This window comes from Ovis aries, chromosome 24 (assembly GCF_016772045.2).
Source record: "Ovis aries strain OAR_USU_Benz2616 breed Rambouillet chromosome 24, ARS-UI_Ramb_v3.0, whole genome shotgun sequence".
Lineage (NCBI taxonomy): Eukaryota > Metazoa > Chordata > Mammalia > Artiodactyla > Bovidae > Ovis > Ovis aries.
The window spans coordinates 13,660,420-13,685,683 of NC_056077.1; the positions used below are offsets into that span (position 1 = coordinate 13,660,420).

The 25,264-nt window shown below is 42.8% G+C and overlaps 1 protein-coding gene across 12 annotated transcripts in view; it reads left to right on the forward strand.

The window, feature by feature from the left end:
- The window catches only part of MRTFB (myocardin related transcription factor B), a 296,817-nt gene that overhangs the window by 261,747 nt on the left and 9,806 nt on the right, over positions 1 to 25,264 (forward strand). For 6 of the 12 annotated variants that reach the window (XM_042240566.1, XM_042240564.1, XM_042240563.2 and 3 more), the window contains 7 exons: positions 8,614 to 8,748; positions 10,670 to 10,917; positions 15,877 to 16,009; positions 16,759 to 17,751; positions 19,123 to 19,260; positions 21,529 to 21,687; positions 21,947 to 22,108. In XM_042240566.1, the coding sequence (XP_042096500.1) occupies positions 8,614 to 8,748; positions 10,670 to 10,917; positions 15,877 to 16,009; positions 16,759 to 17,751; positions 19,123 to 19,260; positions 21,529 to 21,687; positions 21,947 to 22,108 (1,968 nt within the window). The remainder of the gene's footprint in view (positions 1 to 8,613; positions 8,749 to 10,669; positions 10,918 to 15,876; positions 16,010 to 16,758; positions 17,752 to 19,122; positions 19,261 to 21,528; positions 21,688 to 21,946; positions 22,109 to 25,264) is intronic. The other 6 variants (XM_060405986.1, XM_060405988.1, XM_027962085.3 and 3 more) reach the window with 3 other exon arrangements.

Genomic DNA, 25,264 nt, shown 5'->3' on the forward strand with positions numbered 1-25,264 from the left:
TGTTCTTTAAGATTCTGAGGTTTTAATCTTTAAAGTGGAAATTCAGTATAGGAGTTTGATGGTGAATTTAGGTACTATAGACCAGTGGTCCTCAAATTGCCTGTAGTGAAGGGATAATATGTTTGTTTTTTTATATAGTTTAATTTCCAATGTATTGTGGACTAATCCTTTTGTAATATAAAGTAAAAGTGTAGTGACATCAGCTTTCCTAAGACATCTGTCCTTGTCAATGACAGGTAACTGAGGTCCTCAGACCATACTTTTAAGTGGCTCTGACATAGATTTCACTTGTTTACCAATGAACCAGGTTTTTTTCATATGGTGATTGACCATCATTTTATGCTACACATTTAATTCTGTGGCTTAAACACATTTTTCTAATTTTCCTGTTCAATTGTTTTCTTACTTGGCTTCATATAAAATCCAAGACTTATTCAGGGAGTTTCCTTAAGGTTCTTTAAAAGTTATACTTATGGATAATTAGTTGAGAGAAAATTAGGCTCAAGATTTCTGTATGCCTTGCTTTATTGCAAAATGTCTCATGACATATAGTCTCCTTAATTCTTTTTCAGAACACACAGATAGATACCAGAAGTTTAAGTCCTACAGGAAAAGTATTCAAATAAAAGAAATATTTCCTCCAAAAAAATTTTTTAACACATAACATCTAGACAAAAAACATTTTTCAGGCACTTTTACAATCCCAGTGCTAAAAAGCTAATGACCTCACAAATGTGAACAATGTACTACTACATCCTTCCTTCAAAATGTAAATTCTTTGAAATATGTAAATTCTTTGAAATATGTATTTCTGTGTGGTCTGTAAAGAGACTAAAACTGCTTTTCCTTTGACTTTTGTCTTTTTAATTCTGATCAAAGTACATCTGGAAAGGAATTTGCCAAAATATTAATAAATGACACATCACATACCAGAGCTCTATTTTACGCTGAGGCAACTCTTGAACAATGAAAAGCTGTAGAAAATTAAGAACAGCAAGCCACACGTGTGTACCAGGAGCTGTGACACTGGTCCTTCTAATTGGAGGACTTTTTTTCTCAGTGATTTCTTAAATCATTTAAATAATCATTTATTATAAACACCCAGATGTTTAACTGTAAGTATGATCTGATAGGATCTGTGTTCATTTTCAAATTCAAAGCAGCACTTGTAATAGACATTCCACATGATTCTGTAGAATGTAATAAATAATATGTGACAACTTTATAAAGAGGACTGTATTTTTTAAAAGTGGACATTGGCTCTAGGTTTTCCAAAGTTGATCCTAAAGTATGTGAAATTGTTATGAAGTTACCACCAAAAGTAACAAATTCATTAATGATTAGAATGGTTGGTCCTCTGACTAATCACTCCTCTGCTGTGTGGTTTTACTTTATAATCATTAATAGTATTAATTATAACTGAAGTATAAAAAATCAGAAATACTAAATGAATAGATTCACATTGAGATTATTACACACGTATTTGCATACTTACCACTGTCTCACTATGAAAGATAATGCACATCAACAGAGGACGGTTCAGGCCCTCCTTCTCTCACAGAAGCAGTAAGTAAACCTCAGGCTGAAATAATTTTATAGAGCTCTGGAAACCAGTCAGATCTACATCAACCAAACACCCAGTTAAGAAAAAGCCACATTCAAACCATAGGACCTGCCATGGCATTTCCACTCATCCTTTCCCAGTCTTAGCATGGCACAAAGGAAGTGGCCCGATACCCAGTTCCCTCCCTCAGGATGGAAGGAGGAGAGCAGAACTTGCTGGCAGTATTCTGGCCTGTTGTGGGCTAGCTGAGGGACCAGTTTCTGACTTGTTTGACTCAGACTGGGCAAGTGCGTAGTCTGGATCTCAGGCTGGCAGGAGCTATGGAAGGCAGTGGCAGGAGCCACTGTCACGTGACCGCTGTAGAGGAACCGGAGGCAGCAGGTCATAGATCAGAGAGTGCGGTGAAAGTGTTAGCTGCTCAGTCTTGCCAGACTCTTTGTGATCCCGTGGACAGTAGCCCACTAGGCTCCTCTGTCCTTGTAATTTCCCAGGCAAAAATACTGGAGTGAGTTGCCATTTCCTTCTCCAGGGGATCTTCCCAACCGAGGGAATACAATAGAACTCTTAATGTCCAGAGAAGTCATGATGAGACTCTGGGAAATGAGGACATGCAAGGCCCATAAAATTAGTGAAGGTCTTCAACAACAGTCTGGAAAGACTGGGAGAGGTGGATGTTTTTTCACATGCCCAATTTTAAACCAAAGATACAACCAAAAGAAAAAAAACAGGCATACAAAGCAACAGGGAAATATAGCCCATTCAAAGCAACAAAATAATCTCTAGAAACTATCCCTGAAGAAACATGTCAGACTTTCTAAACAAAGACTTTAAATAACTGTCTTAAACATGCTGAAAAAGCTAAAGGAAAACACAAGCAATAAACTGGAAGAAATCAGGGAAACAATATATGAACAAAATGAGAATATCAACAAAAATTGGTTTTAAAAAATCATGGAGCTGAAAAATACACTAACTGAACTGAAAAGTCCATCAGAGGGGTTCAACAGCAGACTCAGACAGCAAACTTGAAGACAGATCACTTGGAATTATGGAGTCTAAGGATAAAGAGAATGAAAAAAGTAAACAGAGCCTAAGGGACATGTGAGATATCATCAAGCTAATCAGTTGGGGCATTATGGGAGTTCCAGAAGAGAAGAGAGAAAAGGGGCAGAGAGATTAATTAAAGAATGGTGGCCCACAACTGCAAATTTGAGGCAAGAAATGGACATATGAACCCAAGAAGCTCAATGAACTCCAAAGAGAATAAACCCAAAGAGATTCATACTGAGACACATTATATAATCAAACTATCAAAAGTCAAAGGCAGAATCTTAAAAGCAGCAAGAAAAATCACTTATCACATAGAAGAGGAAATTCCCCAATAAAAATATAAGTGGATTTCTCAGAAGAAGACTGCAGGCCAGAAGACATATTTGGATGATATATTTAAGTGCTGAAACAAAATTTGTCAACCAAGAACTCTATATCAGCCAAACTGTCCTTCATAACTGAGTAAGGAATTAAAACAACAAAGCCAGACGAATATCAAAGGAGTTCATTATCATTAGACTTGCCCTATAAGAAATGCTAGAGAGTCCTTAAGTTGAAATGAACAGATGCTAGACAGTTAACTCAAAGCCATTCAGAAACATTAAGTTCTCTGGTAAAAAGTAAATACATGGACAAATATAAGGAATGGTATTATTATAATTTCTGTATATAACTCCACTTTTTATTTTCTATGGGATTTAAGCAATTTAAGCAACAGATGCACAAAAAATTATAAATCTGTTAATAACTGCATAATATATAATGATGTAATTTGTGACAGTAATAATATAAAGTGGGGAGGTATGGCTATAAAAGTAGTTCTTGTATATAACTGAAATTGGTATCAATATAAGTTAGATGTCATAGCTTTAGGATGTTATGTGTAATTCACATGGTAACAACAAAAGAAATATCTATAGGATGTATATCTATAGGAAATGAGAAAAGAATCACTGCAAAAAGTCAACCAAACACACAAGTGTAAAGAAACGCTCATGGATTAGAAAATTTAACATTGTGCTGATGTCAATACTACCAAAAAGCAATCTATGGATTCAGTACAATTCCTATCAAAATCTCAATCACAGAACAGTGTGGTTTAGGCATAGAGAGACACATAGACCAATCAATGGAACAGAATCGAAAACCCAGAAATGTGTCTTCACATATATGGTCAAATGATTTTAAGATGAAGTGTCAAGGTCACCCAGTCTCAAGGAAACAGGACAGTCTTTTCAACAAACAGTGTTAAGAAAACTGGATATCCACATGCAAAAGAATGAAGTTGGATCCTTACCTAACACCATATATGAAGATTAACTCAAATGATCAAAGACCTGAACATAAGAGCTAGAACTGTTAAAATCTCTGAGGAGGGGGCGGAAATAGGGGAAAGCCTCATGACACTGAATTTGGCAATGATTTCTTAGATATGACACCAGGCAACAAAAGAAAAAATAGATAATTAGGCTTCATCAAAATTAAAACCTGCATCAAAGCACACTATCAACAAGTGAAAAGCAACCCACAGCATGAGAGAAAAAAAAAAATCTGCAAGTCAGGTATCCAGTAAGGGGCTAATATTCAGAATATATAAAGAATTCTCACAAATAACAGGAAAAAAAAACCTGATTTTTTAAATGGGCAAAGGACGTGGCATAAACATTTCTTCAAAGAGGATATATAAAGACCAACAAACAAATGAAATGATATTCAACAACACTGATCACTAGAGATGCAAATCAAAACCACAATGAGATATCACCTCATACCATTAGAATAGCAAATATCAAAATGAACAAAAATTAACAGGTTGTCAGCAAGGATGTGGAAAAATTAGAACCCTTGTTCACTGTTGGTGGAATTGTGAAATAAATGGTGCAAACTGGTATAGAAAATGGTATGGCAGTTCCTCAAAAAGTTAAACATAGAATTACCTTATCAGCAATTTCATTTATGGGTATATTGCCAAAAGAACTAAAGCAGTGATTTGAACATCAGTTTGTACACCCATACTCCTAGCAGCATTAAAAGTAACCCATGTGTCCATCAACAAATGAATGGATAAACAAAATGTGGTATACATACAGTGGAGTATTACTCAGCCTTAAAAAGAAGGAAATTCTCCATGGCTGATTCATGTCAATGTATGGCAAGAACCACTACAAAACTGTAAAGTAATTAGCCTCCAATTAAATAAATAAATTTTTAAAAAAGAAGAAGGAAATTCTGACACAAGCTACAAAATGGATTAACCTTGAGGACACTATACTAAGTGAAATAAGCCATCCATGAAAAGAAAGATGTGTGATTCCACTCTAAATGTAGTTAAATTTATACATATTGAAAGTAGATGGTGGTTGCTGGGGAGAGGGGAGAATAGAATATTGTTGTTTAATGAGCACAGAGTTTCAGTTAGGGATGATGAAAAAGTTCTGAAAATGAATAGTAGTGATGGTTGCAGAACAATGTGGATGTATTTAACAACATACAGTTATATACTTTAAAATGGTTTAATTGGTAAATTTTATCTTACATATATTTTACCATCATTTTTAAAAATAATAGATTTTTTTAAAGGAGTGACGCATGTCAGTCCTCACTACTATCAGGTGTTCAAGCACCAGCCGAACGTCCTCTAGCTACCATGCCAGTGGACTTTAATGTTGAGCTATTCTTTCTATAAATGACATGCTTAAACTTACAGCTATGTAATACAGAAACAAGGGGTCACTGTTAGGTGATCTGTCTTAACAAAGCTGGAATTTTACATAAACTATCCATCTGGTAAATATACAAAGCATATATTTTTTATTTGTATTCGACTCATTTTATCTGAGGCTTGGAATATGGAAATATTTAAAAAATAATTGCATCTTGAATCTCTTATTTGCATATTGCCATCTTAAGATCTCTGCTACATCCTTAGTTGAAAACACATTTATTGTAGATTTAAAGTCTACAGTACAAAATGCTTTTGTTTTTAAATATCTAGTTTCTATCCTTCCAGATTATATAAGGAAATTCTAATGAAAAAGGAACTCAACAGAGATGAAGGATTGGTCTTTGGCAAGTGTATCGTCTTTTCAGAATGAGCCAGTGCAGATACCTGAAACATTATAAGACTCTAATCAGCTTAAACACTTGCTCTGAACTTACTTTTTCTTTTGTAGAAAACTTTTCTATAGTGATTTCTAATATGAGAAAGAAAGTGAAGTCGCTCAGTCGTGTCCAACTCTTTGCGACCCCATGGACTGTAGCCCACCAGGCTTCTCCGTCCATGGGATTTTCCAGGCAAGAATACTGGAGTGGGTTGCCATTTCTTTCTCCAGTCTTTAATATTTGAAGTGCTTTCTTTTCAGTTTTATGTAAATATCCATCATTAAAAAATAAATGTTTTCCTGATATTTCATGTCAAAATGACAAGCATTGTCATGAGACCAGAAGTTGTAAAAAGAACAGTGTATCAGATCCAGTAAAACAAAGCAAAGTTTGCAACTTTTTTTTTTTGGAGAAAAGATTCTCAATCATTTTGAGATTAAGTTTTCAATAGTCTATAAGGTGAATTTAGATCTTGATGTCAATGAAGCATTAAGATTTTAACATATTGCTCAATTTACTGTGGAACAAAATAAGTGTGGCATCCTCTACGCCTTGGATATTGTCTTAGTCCTTTCTGGAACACTTTCATTTCAAAAATAATAATATTGAGACTTTTGGGGTAATTCTTGCCACTGGAATTTCAACATCTAGATATATCATGGAAGATGGAAGAGTAGGGGGAGGGGGTGGAGGTTTCCTTCCTAAGGCAGATAAAAAAGACCAGCAATGTGTAAAGAAGCATTTAGATATTTCTCCATTTTTAACCAGAATTTATCTTCCCATTAGGTAAAATTAACATCAGTTTATCTCAGTTGAGTTATGCGGGAGGGAGTCTGTGGTTTTCTAGATAGCAGAATCAAACTAAAATGCCAAAAAAGCTAAAAGATGGGAGCATTAAGGCAGAAGTCAATCAGACAAGGTCTAGAAATAGAGGCCATACATTTTCATTAATATTTCAGTTGATACCACATTTATTAAGACTGCTCTCTAATAAATCATTACTATCATATCAGTCAATAGGGGCTAGACTGGTAAAATAGCTTGCTAGGTTAGTACAATTTATCTGCAAGGAAATATATATATATATATATATATTTCAAAATTCAAATATCTGGTTCTGCTTCATATGCCAATTATTTAATACCCAAAAAATGTTCTTCCCCTATGTGAAAACTGACCCACAGATAAGTATTCACGTTTCCAAAATAACAAAAAAGTACGTGACAGAGAAATAGGTGACATAAAGCCACACCCTTTAAAGCAGGCATCAGCAGGTCATCATCATTCACTGCACGTCAGAAGTTCACTGAGGAGCCAGCTGTCTCAGGGCTCTTTGGGGACAGAAGTCACCCTGTAACATAGGTGTCAAGACTCATGGAGGAGTCCCTTCATTTCTGTTTGAAAATGAAATTGAGTGTGGCCACCTTTAAAAAGTCAAGTCTTTTGTATCATCAACACTGTTAACTAATAGTTACTTAAAAACATAAATCAGTGACAGAGTGAAAACACAGTTCAGGGAGAGAAGTAACATGGGCATGGACACGGACACCTGACTGCACCCACCCACATCTCCCAGGCTCATCAGGCCTGGAGCGACCCAGCATGGGTAACGCCACCAGGAATTTCCATTCACCCATTAAACAAATAATATTGAGTAACTAGTATGTACCAGACAGTAAAGAATCTGCCTGCAGTGCAGAAGACACAGGAGACTTGGGTGTGATCCCTGGATTGGGAAGATCCCCTGAAGAAGGGAACGGCAACCCACTCTAGTATTCCTGTCTAGAGAAGTCCATGGACAGAAGAGCCTAGCGGGCTACACAGTCCATGGGACTGCAAAGAGTCAGACATGACTGAGCAACTTCAGACCAGATGAGACAGTATGTGTGAAACTTCATATTTCTTGCAGCTAATAGCCCTCTTGAGTTTTCAGGTCATTTATTTTAAGGAGGGAAAATACAGTTTGCTATTTTTAAACCCAAATACTTCAACAAGAGAACTGATTTTGATTATTGTAATGAATTTGAGAGTTGTTCAGGGAAATAGAAATGATAAAGACATTTTTCTCTTAAGATAAGGCAAGGTCCAAGTAGTAATCAATATGCAACATTTAACTGATTTATTATAACAGTACTCTCTCTTTCCAGTAAATGAATACTTACACTGTACTTACAGAAGATTGCTAGTGGGAATAGTTTTGGGGGGGCTGTTGATGCTTCCTTTATTAATATATGACCCCAAATTGAGATTCAGTAATTGCTGAATTTGGCCTAGTCAATAAATTCACTTCTTGCTCTAAGTGTGAGGGGACTGTCAATGCACAGGTCAGTCCTATTAGAATATATTCTTCAGACTTTCTTCTGTTGCAAGAACTGGGGGGCGGTGGTTAACAAGAGCACTAATCAGGTTTCGAAATGGGAACAGAAGCTGTGGAGCACCTTTATGGACATGTGCATGGATCTGACCTACCGGAAGCAGAAGCTTTCTTACCAGAGGCTACCTGACAGTGGACCTGGGGTGAGATCGAGGGGAGTCATGGGCCAGTCTGAATTAGCCCAGATCAGTGTGATCTATAGGGCAAAAAAGCCTTTTGAGTACTGTGTCCTGTTTTGATCATTTTTATGAGTCTTGGACTTTCTTTCTGCCAAAAAAGGGCGGTTCTGACCATAGTTCTGAGAAAACTCTATAGAGTTTTGTGAATCCAGCCTTATTTAGCTTTAGCTTTTCTTTGCTGTCAGGGCAAAGACTAAATCGTTGGCTCAGTGGATGTAAAGCAAGTTATTCCACCGTCTAGGTCTCAGACATAATACTAAATTTTTTTCTGTTTCTTTTCTAGATTTTCTGTTTTCACTGTTAATGATTTCACAGACTTGTCTCCTTTCTGCCTTTTCCACCAGTTTACTCCAGTGTCCCCAGCAGTTCCTGAATTCTTGAAAACTCCTACTGCAGATCAGCCCCCACCACGGTCCACAGCACCCGTCCTCCCCCCAAGCACCACTTCCTCAGCAAAGCCCGGGCCAGCGCTGGTGAAGGTAGGTACCCTACATGCATGCAACCCTCAGTGACTTTACCTTCAACTGTGGTCTCTAGCCCTGAGCACAGCCTGCCTTTTAGTCAAGCCTTGAAAACAAAACCTCAGAAGGACTTGCTTACCCCAGCCTTCATAACTGAAACCGCCACGTTCAACAAATGACCTCTCGTTTGATGGTCACAGAAGAACAGCACAAAATTCAGTCTGTATAAAACGACTGCAGCAGCGCAGAAGGAGTTTAGAAATCATTTCATCAACAGTTCCTAGTTCAGCTTCCAGCCAGGCCAGTAACTCATGGGGACGAAAGAGAGAGAGACTTTAGCACTTGGGATTCATGAATCTCACACACAAATGTCTGTAATGGTAATGTGATTTCGAACTTTTATACACAAAGTCAAATTCAGCAGTATTGGAGATATAGTATGTGACAGGTTAAAGGTTTTCAAGAAGAAAATACATTGGTTTTTTTTGTTTGTTTAGTAGATTTGGCCTGATACAGCTCAGTTTGTTCTTCAGAGAAGCTGCGGATTTATGGCACTGTTCCTTGCATTTTACTTGGTCAAAATAGTTTTTTAATGTGGATTTAGAACTGCTAGATAAAGGAGGGGGACTTATAACCTGAGGAGTAGTTTAATCATTTCAGATGTGGCTTTTGCCAAAACAAGCAGAACACAGATCCCAAACTTTTAGAACTAAAAAAGGACCTCGGAGAGCTAAGCCTCTCAGCACCTTTCAGGTGAGGATACCAAGGCCCAAAGAAAGGAGGCTATAACAAAGTCAGGACCCTGTCTCTGAATCCCTGTCTGGCCTTTGTTCTTCCTTCTCACTTAGCTGCAGTGCTCCTCCTTGGAGGTAGTTAGCCTGGGCGTGTTCCTCACTCCCCTCTGTCCCCAGGACCTGTGTTTGTCCTTCACCACCTTCCTGGAGAGAAGCCTCTTGCTACTCCAGGCTGGTTCATCAGTGTGGCCAGGTATCCATGCCTTCAGGGCACAGATCAGTAGATTTCACCCTATTCCATCACTTAGTATTGGAGCCACAAATTCCAGAGAGTGTCTGTGCAACTGTGCCAGTACAATCAGCTCTTCCATCCTTGTCCCACAACTCCCATAGTGTCTTTATACCTAAAGCATCTTAGAAACAGTTTTCTGTACCTTGCTGTTTTGTGTTGTTGTGGACCATTTTTTTAAAAGATGAATTTATCTTACAATATGAACATTAAAAAGTAGAAACTGATCTGATAACTTATAAATGAAGGAGATGAAAACCCAGAAGAGACATCTGATTCTTAACCATAAGACAGGGTCTCACACCCCATTTTTCAAAATAAAAATGTAATATTTTAGAAAAAAATGTTTTAAATTCATATTCACATCACTCAGCATTTTTTGTGTGTATTTTCCATAGAAATTCATAGCTTTATATTCTGCTTTATTCTCAATTAGAAGCATTTTTCTGCTTTTATGTATTCACCATAGATTTTAATGATCGTAAAATATTTGCAGAATATAAAAGATTTAAGTTATTTGTGATTAAGTGAAATACACTTAATCATCTCCCTATTGTATGTTTAGCGTGAAGCCTGTTTTTTCACAAGGAGATAGTAATATGTAAGCACTCGGCAGTGTCTACACAGGACCCAAAGTAAATGTTTGTTGAACTTGCTTAGATGATGCTGAACTGAGCATCTTGCCCTTAGTCTAAGGGAACAATGCAGCAGAAGAAGTAAGTTCTTAGGAGCAAGATTTTTGGTCACAGGGAGCACATGAACGTTCTCACAGCTCCTGAAATGTGTTTAGTGTATTGTTTTCCAGAGAGGCAATCCCGATTTTCAAGGTGTGTTACTTTTTCTTTTCAAATCAGATATGCACACAGTAGAATAGACTGCTTTCTCTTAAAATGTTCTGTCTGTTTCTCGAAAATAGCAAAGCCATCCCAAGAATCCAAATGACAAACACCGTAGCAAAAAGTGCAAAGACCCCAAGCCCCGGGTGAAGAAGCTGAAGTACCACCAGTACATTCCGCCAGATCAGAAGGGGGAGAGGAATGAGCCGCAGATGGACTCCAACTACGCCCGGCTGCTCCAGCAGCAGCAGCTCTTCCTGCAGCTGCAGATCCTGAGCCAGCAGCAGCAGCACTACAACTACCAGACCATCCTGCCTGCGCCACTCAAGTACGGCTTCGTAAACTGGGTTTACTGTGGTGTTTATGAGCAACCCTTAGTGTCTGAAGGTGGAGTGCTATGATTTATTTGTGTTCAGCGATTATTTTCATTCTCTTGTCATCAAAGCTCATAGTGTCAGAAGTCCACACAGTGAGAAAAGTCTGCATTCCAGTTCACTTTTTGTCCTCCGTAACAGGTTCTGAACTTTTCAAGTTAGAAACAACTTTTCAGTTACTCATCCAGGGAAGATTTGCCTGTTTATTTACTTGAATAATATTAGATGCTATGAGAAAAGCAAAAGAAGTGTAAACCTGGTATAAGCACTTTAAATTTCAAAAAAAAGACAGTTGAGCATAAATGCTGGAGCAGCCGAGGAAAGTTTTATGGAAAAGGCAGGAGGGGAAGGGCCTGAAACTTGGGAAGGACCCTTCCAAACCAAGAGGAATGATCTGAGTACAAATGCAGAGGAAGTTAGAGCAAACAATGCCTGTTTATATTGCATGGTGAGAAAAATGGCCTGAGTAAAGAATATGACTAATTTTTAAAGCAGAAGACAGATTTGAGCAGAGCCAATGTCTAGAGAAACGTGAAGTTGGGAAGGCTTTAATCTTGATATGGTGGATGTTTCAGAGGACCGTGGTGACAAGGTAAAATCAAAATGCAAGAAGGAAAAGTCTGACGCCAGTGTTGGAGGGGAGTCTGGAAGTAGGAAAGCCAGTTAGAAGCTTGGCAATAAAGCAGATACAAGAATCAGAAGGGACGCTGAGAATGGGAAGGCAGGAACAGGTGGCAGGAGTCCAAAAGATGATAAAAGGTCTCAGTGACCAACAACTATGAAGAAGGAACATGTGTCCAGAGTTTGAGCTCAAGCAGGAAGGACAGAGGGAGTGAGTTCTGATGATTTCTGAAACTGAATTCTCACAGCAGGACACCCACAGCTAATTCTGATTATGTATTAGAGGAAATCACGGTTACATATCTTCAGAACACTGTTCTGGAAAACAGATAAAAATACAAAGTCTCTGTCCTTCATTTCATTCACTTTTCAGAAAAAAAGGAATTATTTACAGTCAACTCGAGAAAAGAAATTCTAGAAGAAGATCCAAAATCTCATGACAAGGAAAAAATTATACTTTGATCCAACCACTCAATTTATGATCACGTGATCTGTAGAAGCCTATGCTTTCTACACGTAGGCTAAGCCTTCCTCCATGGAGAGCCCGTAATTTCTAGGAGTAGAAAAGGATTAAGGCTTGCTAAAAAGCTTCTCTGTAAGAAATAATCTCCTCATATGCTAAGAATTATCAATTCACTTTTTTCTTTGAAGACCCAAATATCTTGAGGAAGATTAGACCTATTAGTCATTCAGACCCTCCTGTGAAGTGCTTAAATCTGAAACATCAGGGCAACAGAGATGAAGGAAGAAAAGAGTGTTTGTAGCATGTTTTTATTTTAAGAGGAGGCAGGCCCGAGAGAGCTGTTGACATTGGAAGGGACCCAGGGAAGGCCAGAGAACTGGACAAGCATCAAAGATAAAAAGCACTGCTGCTTTACAGCTTCATCCAGGCCCGGGGAGGCAGCCCCTGCCCCGCCGCCGCGGGACCCCATGAGGGAGGAGGACAGCAGGGGTGCTCTCGGCGCCCCAGCCGCGTGCTCAGGAGTACCCTCCTCACAGCGACTCTCACAGGGGCTGACAGGACTGCCCCTGAGCCCTGATGAGGAAACTGGTAACTGAGGAGCCAGCGAAAGGGGGTGTCTAGCCATGAAATAATCCTTTCTGTAATGTAAGAAATTGTGTGGGGCCAGCTTTGCAGATGGGAAGAAAACATCTGGCGGGGGTTGGGGGGCACCCAAACGCAAAAGTTCTTTGTCTTTCCATGAAGGCTTTAGTTCCCCCCTCCTCAAACACTCCCGCCACTGAAGTCACCAAGCCACCTGTCCCAAGAAAGCGTCATCCAAAAAGACCCAAGAATTCAGAAGAGGAAGGAGCTGTCATTTCTGTGTTTACTTCACCGGGCAGAAATGGAACACCAGCTTTGTGTAATCTCCAGATCCTAAGAATGGAGATGTTGTTTTCAAACACATTGTTTCCTTTTACCAAAATTCAATATAAGAAACCAAATGTGGGAGTTGTGTAGGGCCCACAGTGGTGGAACTTTACTGATAACAAAGCCCTTCGGTATCTTGGGAGGAGCAGGAGCCTGGAGACATGGGGCTTTAGTTCGCACGTGGCCACTTACTGACAGAAGGGAAGGGTCCCAGCAGGTGTCTGGACCTCAGGATCCTCAGCTACGCAGTGATTACATTCATCAGGTATCCGCCCCCCTCCTCTCTCTTTTTCCCCTCTGTTGATTTGGGGAAAAAACCACAATTTATTTTTGTTATTTTAAAAATTGAATTAACCACTATACTGTTAATCATATTAATGAGTATTATAGAATCTCAGCATGAATAAAATAATTAAACCATGGGGACTTCCCCAGTGGTCCAGTGGTTAAGAATCCACCTGCCAGTGCAGGGGACGCAGGTTCGATCCCTGTATGGGAATTGCGATCTCACGTGCCGTGGGGCAACTAGCCTGTGCACCACAACTGCTGAGCCCACTTGCTTTAGAGCTTGTGCTCTGCAACAAGAAAAGCTACCTCAGGGAGAAGCCCCCACTCTGCAACTAGAAAGTAGCCCCCACTTTCAACTAGAGGAAGCACATGTGCATCAGTGAAGACCCAGCACAGCCAAAGATAAATTAACTTTTAAAAATTTAAATTATGCATTCTCAAGGAGAAGACATCATTCACGAAGGAGCAAAAGTTGGAGGCAGTTTTACAGTTTTTATGTAATAAAGCACAGACCTATGTACATGAACAAGAATGTAGCACATCTATGGTATTAAAATCTCAGAGAGAGTGATTAGAAAAATTATCTAAAGAGCTTTTCTTGGGGACAGTAATGAACATAAGGCTGAGAAACAGTGATTTAAATTATTTCATAACTCGAAAATATGGTTTTTAAAAGTGGACTCTTTGAAAGAATAGTGATATATTTTTAAATATTTGTCATTTCATCCAAACTTCAAAATAGTTCATTTCAAACACTTCAAGTACTTAATTTCATCATAATTCAGGCAGGTTTAAAAAACCTCACATGCAAGTCAAGAGTTAGCTGTTGACAAGGCCAGCACTGGCTTCAAACACAGGCTTCTTAAAACCCACTTGAGAAAGTTCATCCAGCCGTGGACCTCACCCCAGAGGCACCGTCACCATGGATTCCTGTTTCAGGACACGGAATTCAACATCTCTTTGGTACCGAGCTTCAGTACCAAAGCTTATACTGACAGTTAGGCCTGAGGCTGCAATGGAATTGGTTGTACCGCGTCAGTGACCACATGCACCTTTCTCTAATGAGTTATCAACCAGCCAGAAAAGAAAATGCCGTTGTTGCCAAGTGTATCACAGCCAGAAGGCATCGGAAGGACCTGGCTTCAGCATGAAAAGTTTAGGGGAGTTAGTACAAAAGTACAACAGGTTCACCAACACTTTTGAAATAAGCTTTTAAAAATGTAGTTTAAGTTAGAGAAGTCCATAAATTATAAGTGAAAACCGAAGCGAAAGTAAGTGCAGTGTTTACCTCAAGAAGAGGAACAGTGTCAGCTCCACTGTCATTGGCTCACATCCCCGCTTAGTGGCTTCCCGGATTGAATCCATGGCTTAGTTCTGCTCAGCATGTTTGTGAGTCGTATCTTTATTCACGCACACGGCAGCAGTTCATTCTTACTGTTGTCTACTTCATAGTTCATCCACCCAGCATCCTCTCAATGGGACAGCTGGCTGCTTCCAGCTGGGGCTCTGATGAATAATGCCATAGTAAATCTCCTGACCTGCATCTCTTGGTTCATACGTGTGTCTTTGTCAGGTGCTGATCTAGAAATGGGGTTGTTGGATCGGATGGGTATGGTGTTTCTTTAGTAGATACTGTGAAACCATGGTCCAAAGCAGTTGCACTGACTCTGCTTCCGCCAGTTGTGTATGAGGGTTGTGGTGGTTCCAAGTACTTGGTGGTGTCAGTCTCACATATTACAGCGGCAGCTCTGCTGGGTGTGCAGTGCTGTTCTGCTGTGGTTTTCATTTTCCTCATACCTGATGAGGTTAAGCATTCGTTCATGTCTTTATTGACCATTTGTGCTATGTTTGTTCACGATTTTCCCATTAGGTTTTTCTTTTTCTTACTGTCAATAATTTGCAAGACTTCTGTGTGTATTCTAGATGAGGCATTTGTCAGAAGTATGTTATTATAAACATCTCCTGGGGCTTGATTTTTAACCCTTTGAAAGATATCTAGGTGCTTTTTGTATCCTAAGAAATCTTTGCTTATCAAAAGCGATGAAGATACTATCCTAAGTTTTCTTCTCAAAGTTTGTTTTCCAATTCACATTTAGGTTTGGGGATGGTGTGAGGCTAGGGGTTGATCAAGAGCCCTGTTCTTCTCATGTGACTGACTGTCCCGTTTGGCCCATTACCACTGATGAAAGGACCACCCTTTCCCACTACACCGCCATGTCACCTTTGTCCCTGTATGCAGCGTCTGTTTCTGGATTTTCTGATCTCCCATTTGCTGTCTTGTCCTTGCATCAGCGTCATCTTCATAACTGGCTCTGTAATAAATGTTGCTGTCTGGTAGTATGATGCTCCCAGCTTTGCTTTTCTTCTTTAAAGATGCCTTGGTCGTTTTGGGTCCTTTGCATTTCTGTATAAAGCTTTGAATCATCTTCTAAATTTTTACCAAGCAAGCAAGCAGACAAAACCTGCAGAGATTTTGATTAGGGTCTAATTTGACTGACATCTCTACCATGTTGAGTCAGCCAACCCATGACCAGGTAGTTTTCTCTTTGTAAGTTCACAGATTGTTAACAGGAGCAATGTCAACCCCAGAAATCATTTTATTAGAAAAGCTAATTTTCTTTTTCTTTTGAAGGCCACTCAATGACAAGAACAACAACAGTGGGAATCCAGCTTTGAACACTACCACATCTAACACACCAAGACAGAATACACCTGCTCCTGTGAGAAAGCCAGGACCTCTGCCATCGAGCTTGGATGATTTAAAGGTGATCATTGCAAGTGGGGTTTATTCACCTTACAGGTGAATAAGGACCACAAAACTGTAAACTATGCCAGATCTGTCCAGCAGATGTAGGCAGTTTCTAGTAGGCCTTCAACTCTACCAGCAATAGGATAGCCATTGTAGAAGTACTTTCTTTTTACATCCATTAAGTTGCCTTTAAAATGACCAGTAATAAATTTCCATTTATTGAGCAAATGCCATGAGCAAGCACCTTCCTCCCTGCTTGTTGTGAAGTTTGGGAGAAGAGGAAGATGTAACAGTTAAGAACGTGATCTCCAGGGCCCTCTTTACCGGGTTCCACCCCTACACAGCCTTCTGTTACCTGTGATAGCTTGGACCAGTGACATACCCTCTCTCCCCATCTGTAAAACGGGAATAATAATACCTACACCTCATGTGAAGGTTAACGTAAAGAGTAAAGCACTTCTGGCGGTGTCTGGCCCATGGCAGTTACACAGTAAATGTAACTGTTATTGTTTCTGGTAGTAAATCTTTTGAGGTAGCAAAGGAATTAGCCTCTAATAACCCTTGCTTTATCACTGGCCTTTCAGGTCCTTTATGTCTATAATTCTGTGTTTTTGTGTGTTTAAAAAAAGAGAACTGTCACACTTACATGCAGTCATACAGAGCTGTCTGACAGATGTAGGCACCTTTTCCAGCACACAGGTGTGCTATAGATTTGTCAGAAGGTCGTAACACCAAAAAAGCGATCTGATTGATTTGTACTTCCAGGTATCGGAGCTGAAGACAGAGCTGAAGTTAAGGGGTCTCCCCGTGTCAGGCACCAAACTGGACCTCATTGAACGCCTGAAACCCTACCAGGAAGTGAACAGTGGCAGCCCTGCTGCCGGTGGCATCACAGCCGTGCCCACACCCGCCGTCGTCCCCAGCAACCCCGAAGTCACCGTGGCCCTGCCAGTGACAACACTACAGAACTCTGTGACCAGCTCAGGCTCCACTTTCAAGGCAGAGCTGCCCCCCGCTGGCAGCAGCAGCGCGGCCCACGTGGACAGCGGTAGCTCCCCGCTGCCCATCTCACCCGCGCCTTCCGAACAGTCCAGCCTCAGTGCCGAGGACACGAGCATGGCCGACACGTTCACCGAGATCATGACCATGATGTCCCCGTCGCAGTTCCTGTGCTCGTCGCCCCTGCGGGCAGCCAGCACCGAGGACAGCCTCAGCCCCACCAGCAGCACGCTGTCCACCCTGGAGCTGGACGCGGCCGAGAAGGACCGCAAGCTCCAGGAGAAGGAGAAGCAGATCGAGGAGCTGAAGCGGAAACTGGAGCAGGAGCAGAAGCTCGTGGAAGTTCTGAAGATGCAGCTGGAGGTGGAGAAGCGAGGGCAGCAGCAGCGGCCCCTGGAGCCCCCACCCCCGGCCAGCGCCCCGGCCCCTTCGGTCTCCAAGGCCGACCAGACACGGGGCCCCACCGCTTCTACCACCAAAGAGGAGGCTCCACTCCCCGACGGCCCCGGCCCAGTGGCTGGCCAGACCCTTGTTGCCAAAAAGGCCGTAGTGATCAAGCAAGAGGTGCCTGTGGCCCCGGCTGAGCCACCGAGCCTCGTCCCACAGTTTTATGTGAGTTCCCAGGGCCAGCCGCCCACCGGGGTCGCTCAGCCGCAGGCTTTACTGACCACGCAAACTGCACAGCTGCTGCTCCCTGTGTCCATCCAGGGCTCCGGTGTGACCTCAGTGCAGCTCCCTGTAGGCAGCCTCCAACTCCAGGTGTGAAGCGTGTCTTCTAACTCCTTGCCTTGCAGCCTGCCTGACCCAGAAACGGCTCGTGGTGAGCACAGACCCGAGCTGCTTCATACGTGCATCCCAGTCAGGCTGCCAGGTGGCAGGAACCGCGTGCATGTGTCGGGGGTTGTTCGCAGATGTGGACAACTGGCACTGTTTTCAGAGTAAAATCAAACGGGGGTGCTTTTCCTTCTTGCTGCCTTTCACCCTTAATGAACACAGTATCGCATGTGGAAATATGTTTAAATACCAGCGCCATTCTCATAATGATGGCAGCGACTGTCACTGGGTGCTTCTTGTGTTCAAGGCACAGCACCAAGTGTAACAATTAGCTGGCATGCTTCATTTAATCCTCCCTTTCCCTAGAAGACCCAAGTGAGAAAGCCCCCTTCTAGAAAGGAAAGCGAGGCCCTGAAAGATGGAATAAGTTGTCCCAGGTCAGAGCTGGCGGTCGAGGCCTTCTGACTGCAGGGTACCTGCTCTCACCTCCACTCTGCCTCCTAAGTGTAGTTCCTGAAAGGCACCACTAAGGTGAAGATGCTGAAACTAAGGAGAATATGAGCACAGACTCAGGGTTGAGGCTGGTATGGACAGAGGATAAAACACTTGTGAGCATGAAGTTTCCTTTGAGGCCAACCATTACCTGAAGCCATTGTGTGCAACTTGACTTTGCAAGGTTTTTTCAACAAAAGGTGGGCCGCAATCCACAGAAACCATCTGGAGTCCTGCTCCCCTACCCTGACCGCCCAGAGAGGAGCAGTCTTGTCCCCCATCCCAGGGTGAGAAGGCACGACCCAAAGGCCCTGGGCCTGTGCTGAAATTCTGGCTCCCCTGTTAAGAGTGTCTGTGAAACTGAAAGTCCGCTGTAAAATATAGCTTTTCTAAGCATTCGTTTTCCTGTCCAAATCTTCCATGAGAGGTGATGTTTGAGGAACAGGAACTGCGTTTTATTCTGGGCCTCTGAGCACCCAGCACGTGGCTGGCTGTCCCCCTGGGGAGCACAGACGCTGCAGCTCAGAAGTAGGAATTTGGACAGTCTGGCCTCACAGATTTCCTTGCTGCTGCTAAAATTACTACACCTGACCTATCATGTGTGGAACTGCTGTCAGTTCTTTTGACTTTCTACAAACTTTAAAATGAAAATTTAACACTTATGAAACATTAAGAGCATGAAAGTAACTGGCCTGGTGTTCGAGTTAGGGTTCAAGTTTACATACCAATGAATTGAAGTGTGTATAAACATTTTACCTTTTTTTTTTTTTCAGATGTGAGCCCCACATGACCAGTTACTCCACATCTAAACTCTTCATTCTAACCTTGATTTGGACAATTGAGTTGGTTTTTCTTTCCTCCTAGACTCCACCACAAACAGGACTCCAAACACAGCCTCAGATAGCAGCCGCCGCTCTATCCTCTGGCCTGGCCCAGGCTGCGCCTCAGAAGCAAGACGCTTTCCCAGCACGCGCGCTCAGTCAGCCTCAGCAGGCCAGAAAGGTGGGTGATGCCGACAGCAACAGGCTGCTGCCAGCTTGTACTGAATATTACCATCCGCTCAGCATCTAGTGAGCATCTTCATAGGCGCCTCCTCCGTGAGAAGCTCCTGTTTGTTCTTTCCTGTGATGCATCTCCCACCGGGAGAGCCTCAGGTCAGATGGCATTAGGCTGCTGTGTGGCATTAGGCATTAATCGCTCATCTTAGCAGTTAAGCTCCTCTTCCAAGTTTCCAAACTATTTTTTCAATCCTCATATATAGAATTTTCTAAGGTTTTCAAGGTTTTTTTCAAAATAATCATTTTGTAGGGGGAAAAGTGTCCTGGCAAAAGATATTTGAAGATGAAAAAGACCGTTTTGAAATGTTTTATCTTGAGCAAGATCTTTATGTATCTTTAAGAGTCTGCCTTCTCAGAGAGTAAGAGCCCCCCCGCAGCCTATGTCTGGCTGCCATTCTAGCTCACCACTTCCTCTGTGCTGTGCCTTATGCAGGACTCTTGAGTATTGGTTCCCCATCTTTAAAGTGACGCTGCTGACCTGTGTCAGTGTCCTGTACAGGAATTCTCCAAGAGTTCTGCTGAAGAGTCCCAAGTGTCACCCAGACTCCCTCTTATCCAGTAGGTGGAGCTATGTGCACATCTCCTTGCCAGAAAAGTATTAAGTCCTCAAAAATAGGTCTTACTATTTTAAACCTGGAGAACGATTAGTCTCAGAGTTTTAATCTTTAGCCTAAAAGAGCCTAGATAATTAGGTGTACCTGTGATGTGCCCAGAGGGCTGTGGACTCTCTGGGCTAAGTCAACTGGAGGAATAGACAGGAGTGACCTCTTGGGACAGCGACTGTCATGTTAACACACCTGCTCTCTTGAATATCCTCTGAGGAGCGCAATGAGCAAGGAGTTAGAAGTGGGCCCAAATAACTGTCTAGTGCAGTGAGAAGCTTAGCAAATGTTCAGATGGTAAGACTAAAGTTTTCTCTTAAGGAAGAGAGAGAAAAAGAGTATACAGACAGATAAGAAAGTATAGCTATCAACCTTATCACCCAGAAAAGCTGTACTACTTAGAAGGATACACACTCACACAGGTGGATTCTTTACAGTCTGAGCCATTAGGGAAGCCCCAAGAAATACAAATATAGAGGATAAGTTTTTCTCTCTCAGAACACCAGCAGTATATTTATGAGCAAACCGGTTGTTCTGTGAAATACAGCTACAAAATAACATTTTGGCCATACATTTGCAAAAGGCCCTAAAACCTTTGGCTCTTGATGAGGAGTCAGACAACAAACTTTGTAATTCCACAGGAAGAAATTTGCACCTCTGCCTAACTGAGCAGAAGAGAGCTGCTCAGAAGGGGGCAGACTTTAAATGGGGCTTTGCAGTGACTTGGAGAAATGTTCAAGAAACGTGGAAAACCGAGTATGGCCTTTCAGTTAGGAAGGAAAGGGGGCCTGGGAGCAAGAAGGGCAGCCCACCAGCCAAAGATTAGATTTTACCCAAGGGCAGGAGAGCCAGTGAGTGCAGGAGGGACACGATCGCGGGCGTGGGTGCGTTGAGACTGTCGTCGTCAAGGTGGGTTGGCAGGCAGGGAGGCGCAGCTGGACCACAGAAGCAGTTTTCTAGTGACGGACAGTGAGGACCTGGTTCAGGACTGCAGACCACAGGGCCCAGCCCAGGAGGCGTGTCTGAGATGTGTGAGTGCTGAGGGCAGAAAGCAGAGCAGACTGATGGCTCCATTTACCTCCATTAAGTGTCAAAATTAAAGGCAGAACCAAGAATTACTTTCCCTCAGAGGCTGGGGGTAGTGGGAAGAGGGGGAAAGTTTAATAAATTCAAGATGTTCCATGTGTATGTGTGTAAATGTGACAAGTGTGGCTTTGGCACCTGGGAGCATGATTGGGAGACGTGGGCCTGGTGGTTACGAGCGAAAGAGCCACAAGAGGAGATGAGGAAAATCATATCCCCAGCACGCTGCCGTCCAAGATGGACCACAGATGCTGAGGAACCGGGGCTGGTGGGCCGCATCCAGCCCACCTCCTCTGTCTGTGGGCGAGCTGTCCTGAGCCCACTCCCCGTTTCATGTCTCATCCAGGCTGCATTTGGGCCGCAGGCCAAAGCAAAGCAGTTACGATGTGGGCCACACAGCCCCCCAAACCCTAAACTGTACCATTTGTGGCTTACACAGAAAAGATTTGCTAAGTCTTGTTCTAAAACATGGTTTTATTAGGTAAAGCAAAAGGACAAACTGATGAACAAATATTTATTCATGACAGGTTTTCACCAGCTCGGCATCCAGTACAGTTCTGCCCTATCAGAGAGCACCTGCTCCAGCGGTGCAGCAGCCCTTTATCAACAAGGTGAACAACAGTGTCCTTCAGCCCCGAAGCACCCCGCTGCCCTCCCTGCAGAACGGCCCCAGCCCTCCCAACAAGGTAACCCAGCCCCCTGGGCAGCGACAGTGCACACAGGGCACAGGTTCATCCAGAGCCCAGGCCTTTGGGCCTGTACGGCTGAGTGTCAGCGTTAATGGGGTGACAGGGTGGCGGGGGAGACCAAAGTCCTGGGGTGTACTTACTCCAGGGCAGCTTAGCGGTCAGCACAGTGAAGGTGGCCCCGCCCGCCGGCACCCCCAGTTGGGGACAGACCTACTGCCCAAGCCCAGCTAACTGGTTCCTCCTCTGTCTGCCGCAGCCTGGCTCGCCCCCTCCGCCCCAGCAGTTTGTGGTCCAGCACTCTCTGTTTGGGAGTCCAGTCCCCAAGACGAAAGACCCTCCCCGCTATGAGGAAGCCATCAAGCAGACACGCAGCGCCCAGTCTTCCCTTCCAGAGGTGAGAAGGCCACGCTCCAATGTGGTAGGTCCTCCTGAGTTTGAAGTCCATCCTGGTCTAGATGGACTTGCCTCCCAAGAGACACAAGTTTCATGACTGGGAGCCTTGCTTGCCTTTCAAATGGCTATTTGAAATCAAAATATCATTCACATCGAAGACTCCCAAGGGTTTTCAGCAGCCACATAACCTGCAGTTCCCACTTACTCAGTTTCACTGTTTGTCTTTAACTTCCCCCCAGAGCCAGAGGCAGGTTGTGTGAAGGAGAGATGTGTATATGTGTGACCAGGGCACGTGTGTTATACAGATCCGTTTTCTAAAGCCACTGTCTGTCAGGCCAGCATCAAACTGACCCGCTCCCCACTGGATGGGCTTCTAGACCACCCAGCACCTGCATCCACTCTGTCCCTCATCACCAGTGCCTCACCCCCAGCAGGCCAGCCCTCCTGAGCAGCTCTGCTCTTGTATTGAGCAGACACACTTTAGAAGGACAGACCGAGGCCCTCCTGGCCTACTGTATCTATCCCAGAGATAGGAAAAGGCAGAGTTCTGTCTGTAAAAAGCATCTGGCCTCAGGTGGGCGCCCGATGACAAAAGCCACGTCAGACCTTACCCTGAACACGCCTGGGCTTACTGCCTGTCTCAGCTTAAAACTCAACTCACTGTCAAGGAAGAACCCCGGCCTCATAAGAGGCTGCAGGGAATGGACTTGATCCCACTGCATGGATGCTGACAGTGAACGAGGAGGTGTGCTGATCAGAGCTAGACCGTCTGCTCGCACAGACACAGCAGACGCGCCTGCCGGGTCATGCCACTCTCCTCACCCCCACAGTCCATGTGTAACTCCGTGGGGCCTTCACGTACAGTTGGGGGTGTGTGGGGCTGAGGGCTCAGCATTCTCCAGCGAGCAGCACCCACACCATAGCCATCTTGACCTACTTGGTTGCCCCAGCAAGTAGCTGCAGACACTGCTCAGCACCAGCAACAGGGCCCACTTTGGCACACTCACAGATGGCGAGCAGGGTACCCAGGGCAGACTGCCTACCCGAGGAAGCAAACAGTTTCCAGGGCTTCTTCATATTCACTTAGTACCAAAGGAAGATAACTTTTCTAGTTGTAAGATGTTCGTCTAGTTCCAGACTCAGCAGGGGCGTTTATTTGTGAGGGGAAAGCTGAATTTCAGAACTTGGTTTAGATATCACAAAAAGAATTGAAACAAATGATGCTGGACGAGACTGTGATCCCCGTGGTCCATCTAGAAGGAACATATTTTCAAGAAAATCCTTCCAAACCTGGTTCTCACATATAGGTTGCTACATACCATTTAGTTGATCAGTGTAACAACACAGACTTACCCTCACACCTTAACCTAAGAGCTGATTTTAACCCCTGCCCTCTGTCTGTCTCTGGCTCATGCATATAGACTAAGGGAGTCAGGTTCTGTTTGGATGAGTAGCTATCTGTAATTCTTCTCTATACACCACTGAGCATTAAGCCAGGGATTATGAGGTTTTTAAAATACATTTACTTAGACTTCCAATTCCTACCAGTTCAGCTTCCCACAAATAAGAGCTGTAAAGCCTGGTCATAGTCAAGTCACTGAAGAGTGAACAGACAGAGTCACATTCTCGGGAGAAGTCTGCACTTAGGGGAGTTCCATAGCATGAGTGCTCTGTTTTCACTCTGGGGTCAAGCTAAGTGGTGAGGTTACTGGTAGAAAAACCAGAGCCTTTATGCCTTGGGAATCCAGAAGACTGGTTCTTCCCCTTCTGGGTTGCTCTCAGCTGAGAGAGGAGATCCCCAAATTCTGTCTGCCCACATCTCTGGGTGACCCCTGAACCACATAGGCATGGACTGGAGTCACAGCAGATCAGCCAAAGACAGAAGGCCTGACCTGAGATTGGAACTTCTGCCCAAGAGACGTTTTGCGGTTCAGGTCCAACCCGAGTTAACTGCCTACTAAAACAAAAGAAACCACTCATCTGAGAAAAATAACAGAATGCAGTCTCCACAACTTGGTATCCATGACAGCCATTCACAACACGGCCGTATACAAAGAATCAGGAAAATGTGACCTTTTCTCAAGGGAAAAAGGCAATCAGCTAAGACTAACACCCAGCTGATTTGAGTCACAGAATCTGCACAACTATTACAACTATCCTCAATAATATAAAAGAAAATCTACTTGCAGGAAAAAAGAGAAAGACTGTTAAGTAGATATAGAAAAGATTTTTTTAATGAAATGGAAATTCTAAAACAAAATTACAGAGTCTAAAATGAAAGAAATTATAGATCGTCTTAGCAGAATGGAGGTGGCAGAGGTTAAAAAAAAAAGTGAACTTGAAGAAAAATCAGTAGAACTTATCCAGTCTGGATAACAGAAAAAAAGATTAAGGAAAAGGTGAGCAGAGTCTCAGAGACCTATTATTTCATATCAAACAGTCTAAATGGCTATGGATGGTAGTCCCAGGAGAGGACAGAAAGAATGAGGCAGGTAAATATTTTAAGAAATACTGATTTTATGATATGATAAAAAGAGTTTTTATGAATATGATAAAAAACAAGTTTATAGCTTTAGGATGCTCAGTGAACACCAGCAGGATAAATAGATGGCCTAGTCATATCATAATGAAATTACTGAAAGCCAGATTTAAACAGCAGATCTTGAAGCATCAAGAGCACAGCAATACAGTATACACAGGTAACAGCTGCTGTTGACCCTTGAACTACACAAGTTAGAACTGCACAGATCCATTATATACAGATTTCAGAAAATACATAGTACAGTACTGTACAGTCTGGTTGGTTGGAACCATGGATGCAGAGTCATGGATATGGAGAGCCAGTTCTATAATACGTGGATTTTCGACTGCTCGAGGGAGGAGGGCAGTTGCCCTGACCGCTGTGGTGTTCAGGGGTCAGCTGTATTTGATTTACAGTTGACTTTCCATCAGAAACTATGGAAGCATGAAAAGAATGGAACAACATCTTTAAAGTTCTTGGGCGGAGGGGTCGGGGAGCAGGAGGAGAACACTGTCGACACAGTATTCCCTGTCAAGTAAAAATATCCCTTAGTTCACTTTCCTTCTTAGAGTGCAGACAAGGAAAAATTAAGAATTCATCACTACAAAACCTGTATTATAAGATATTACACTATCTTGAGGGGTTTATAAAATATATAGC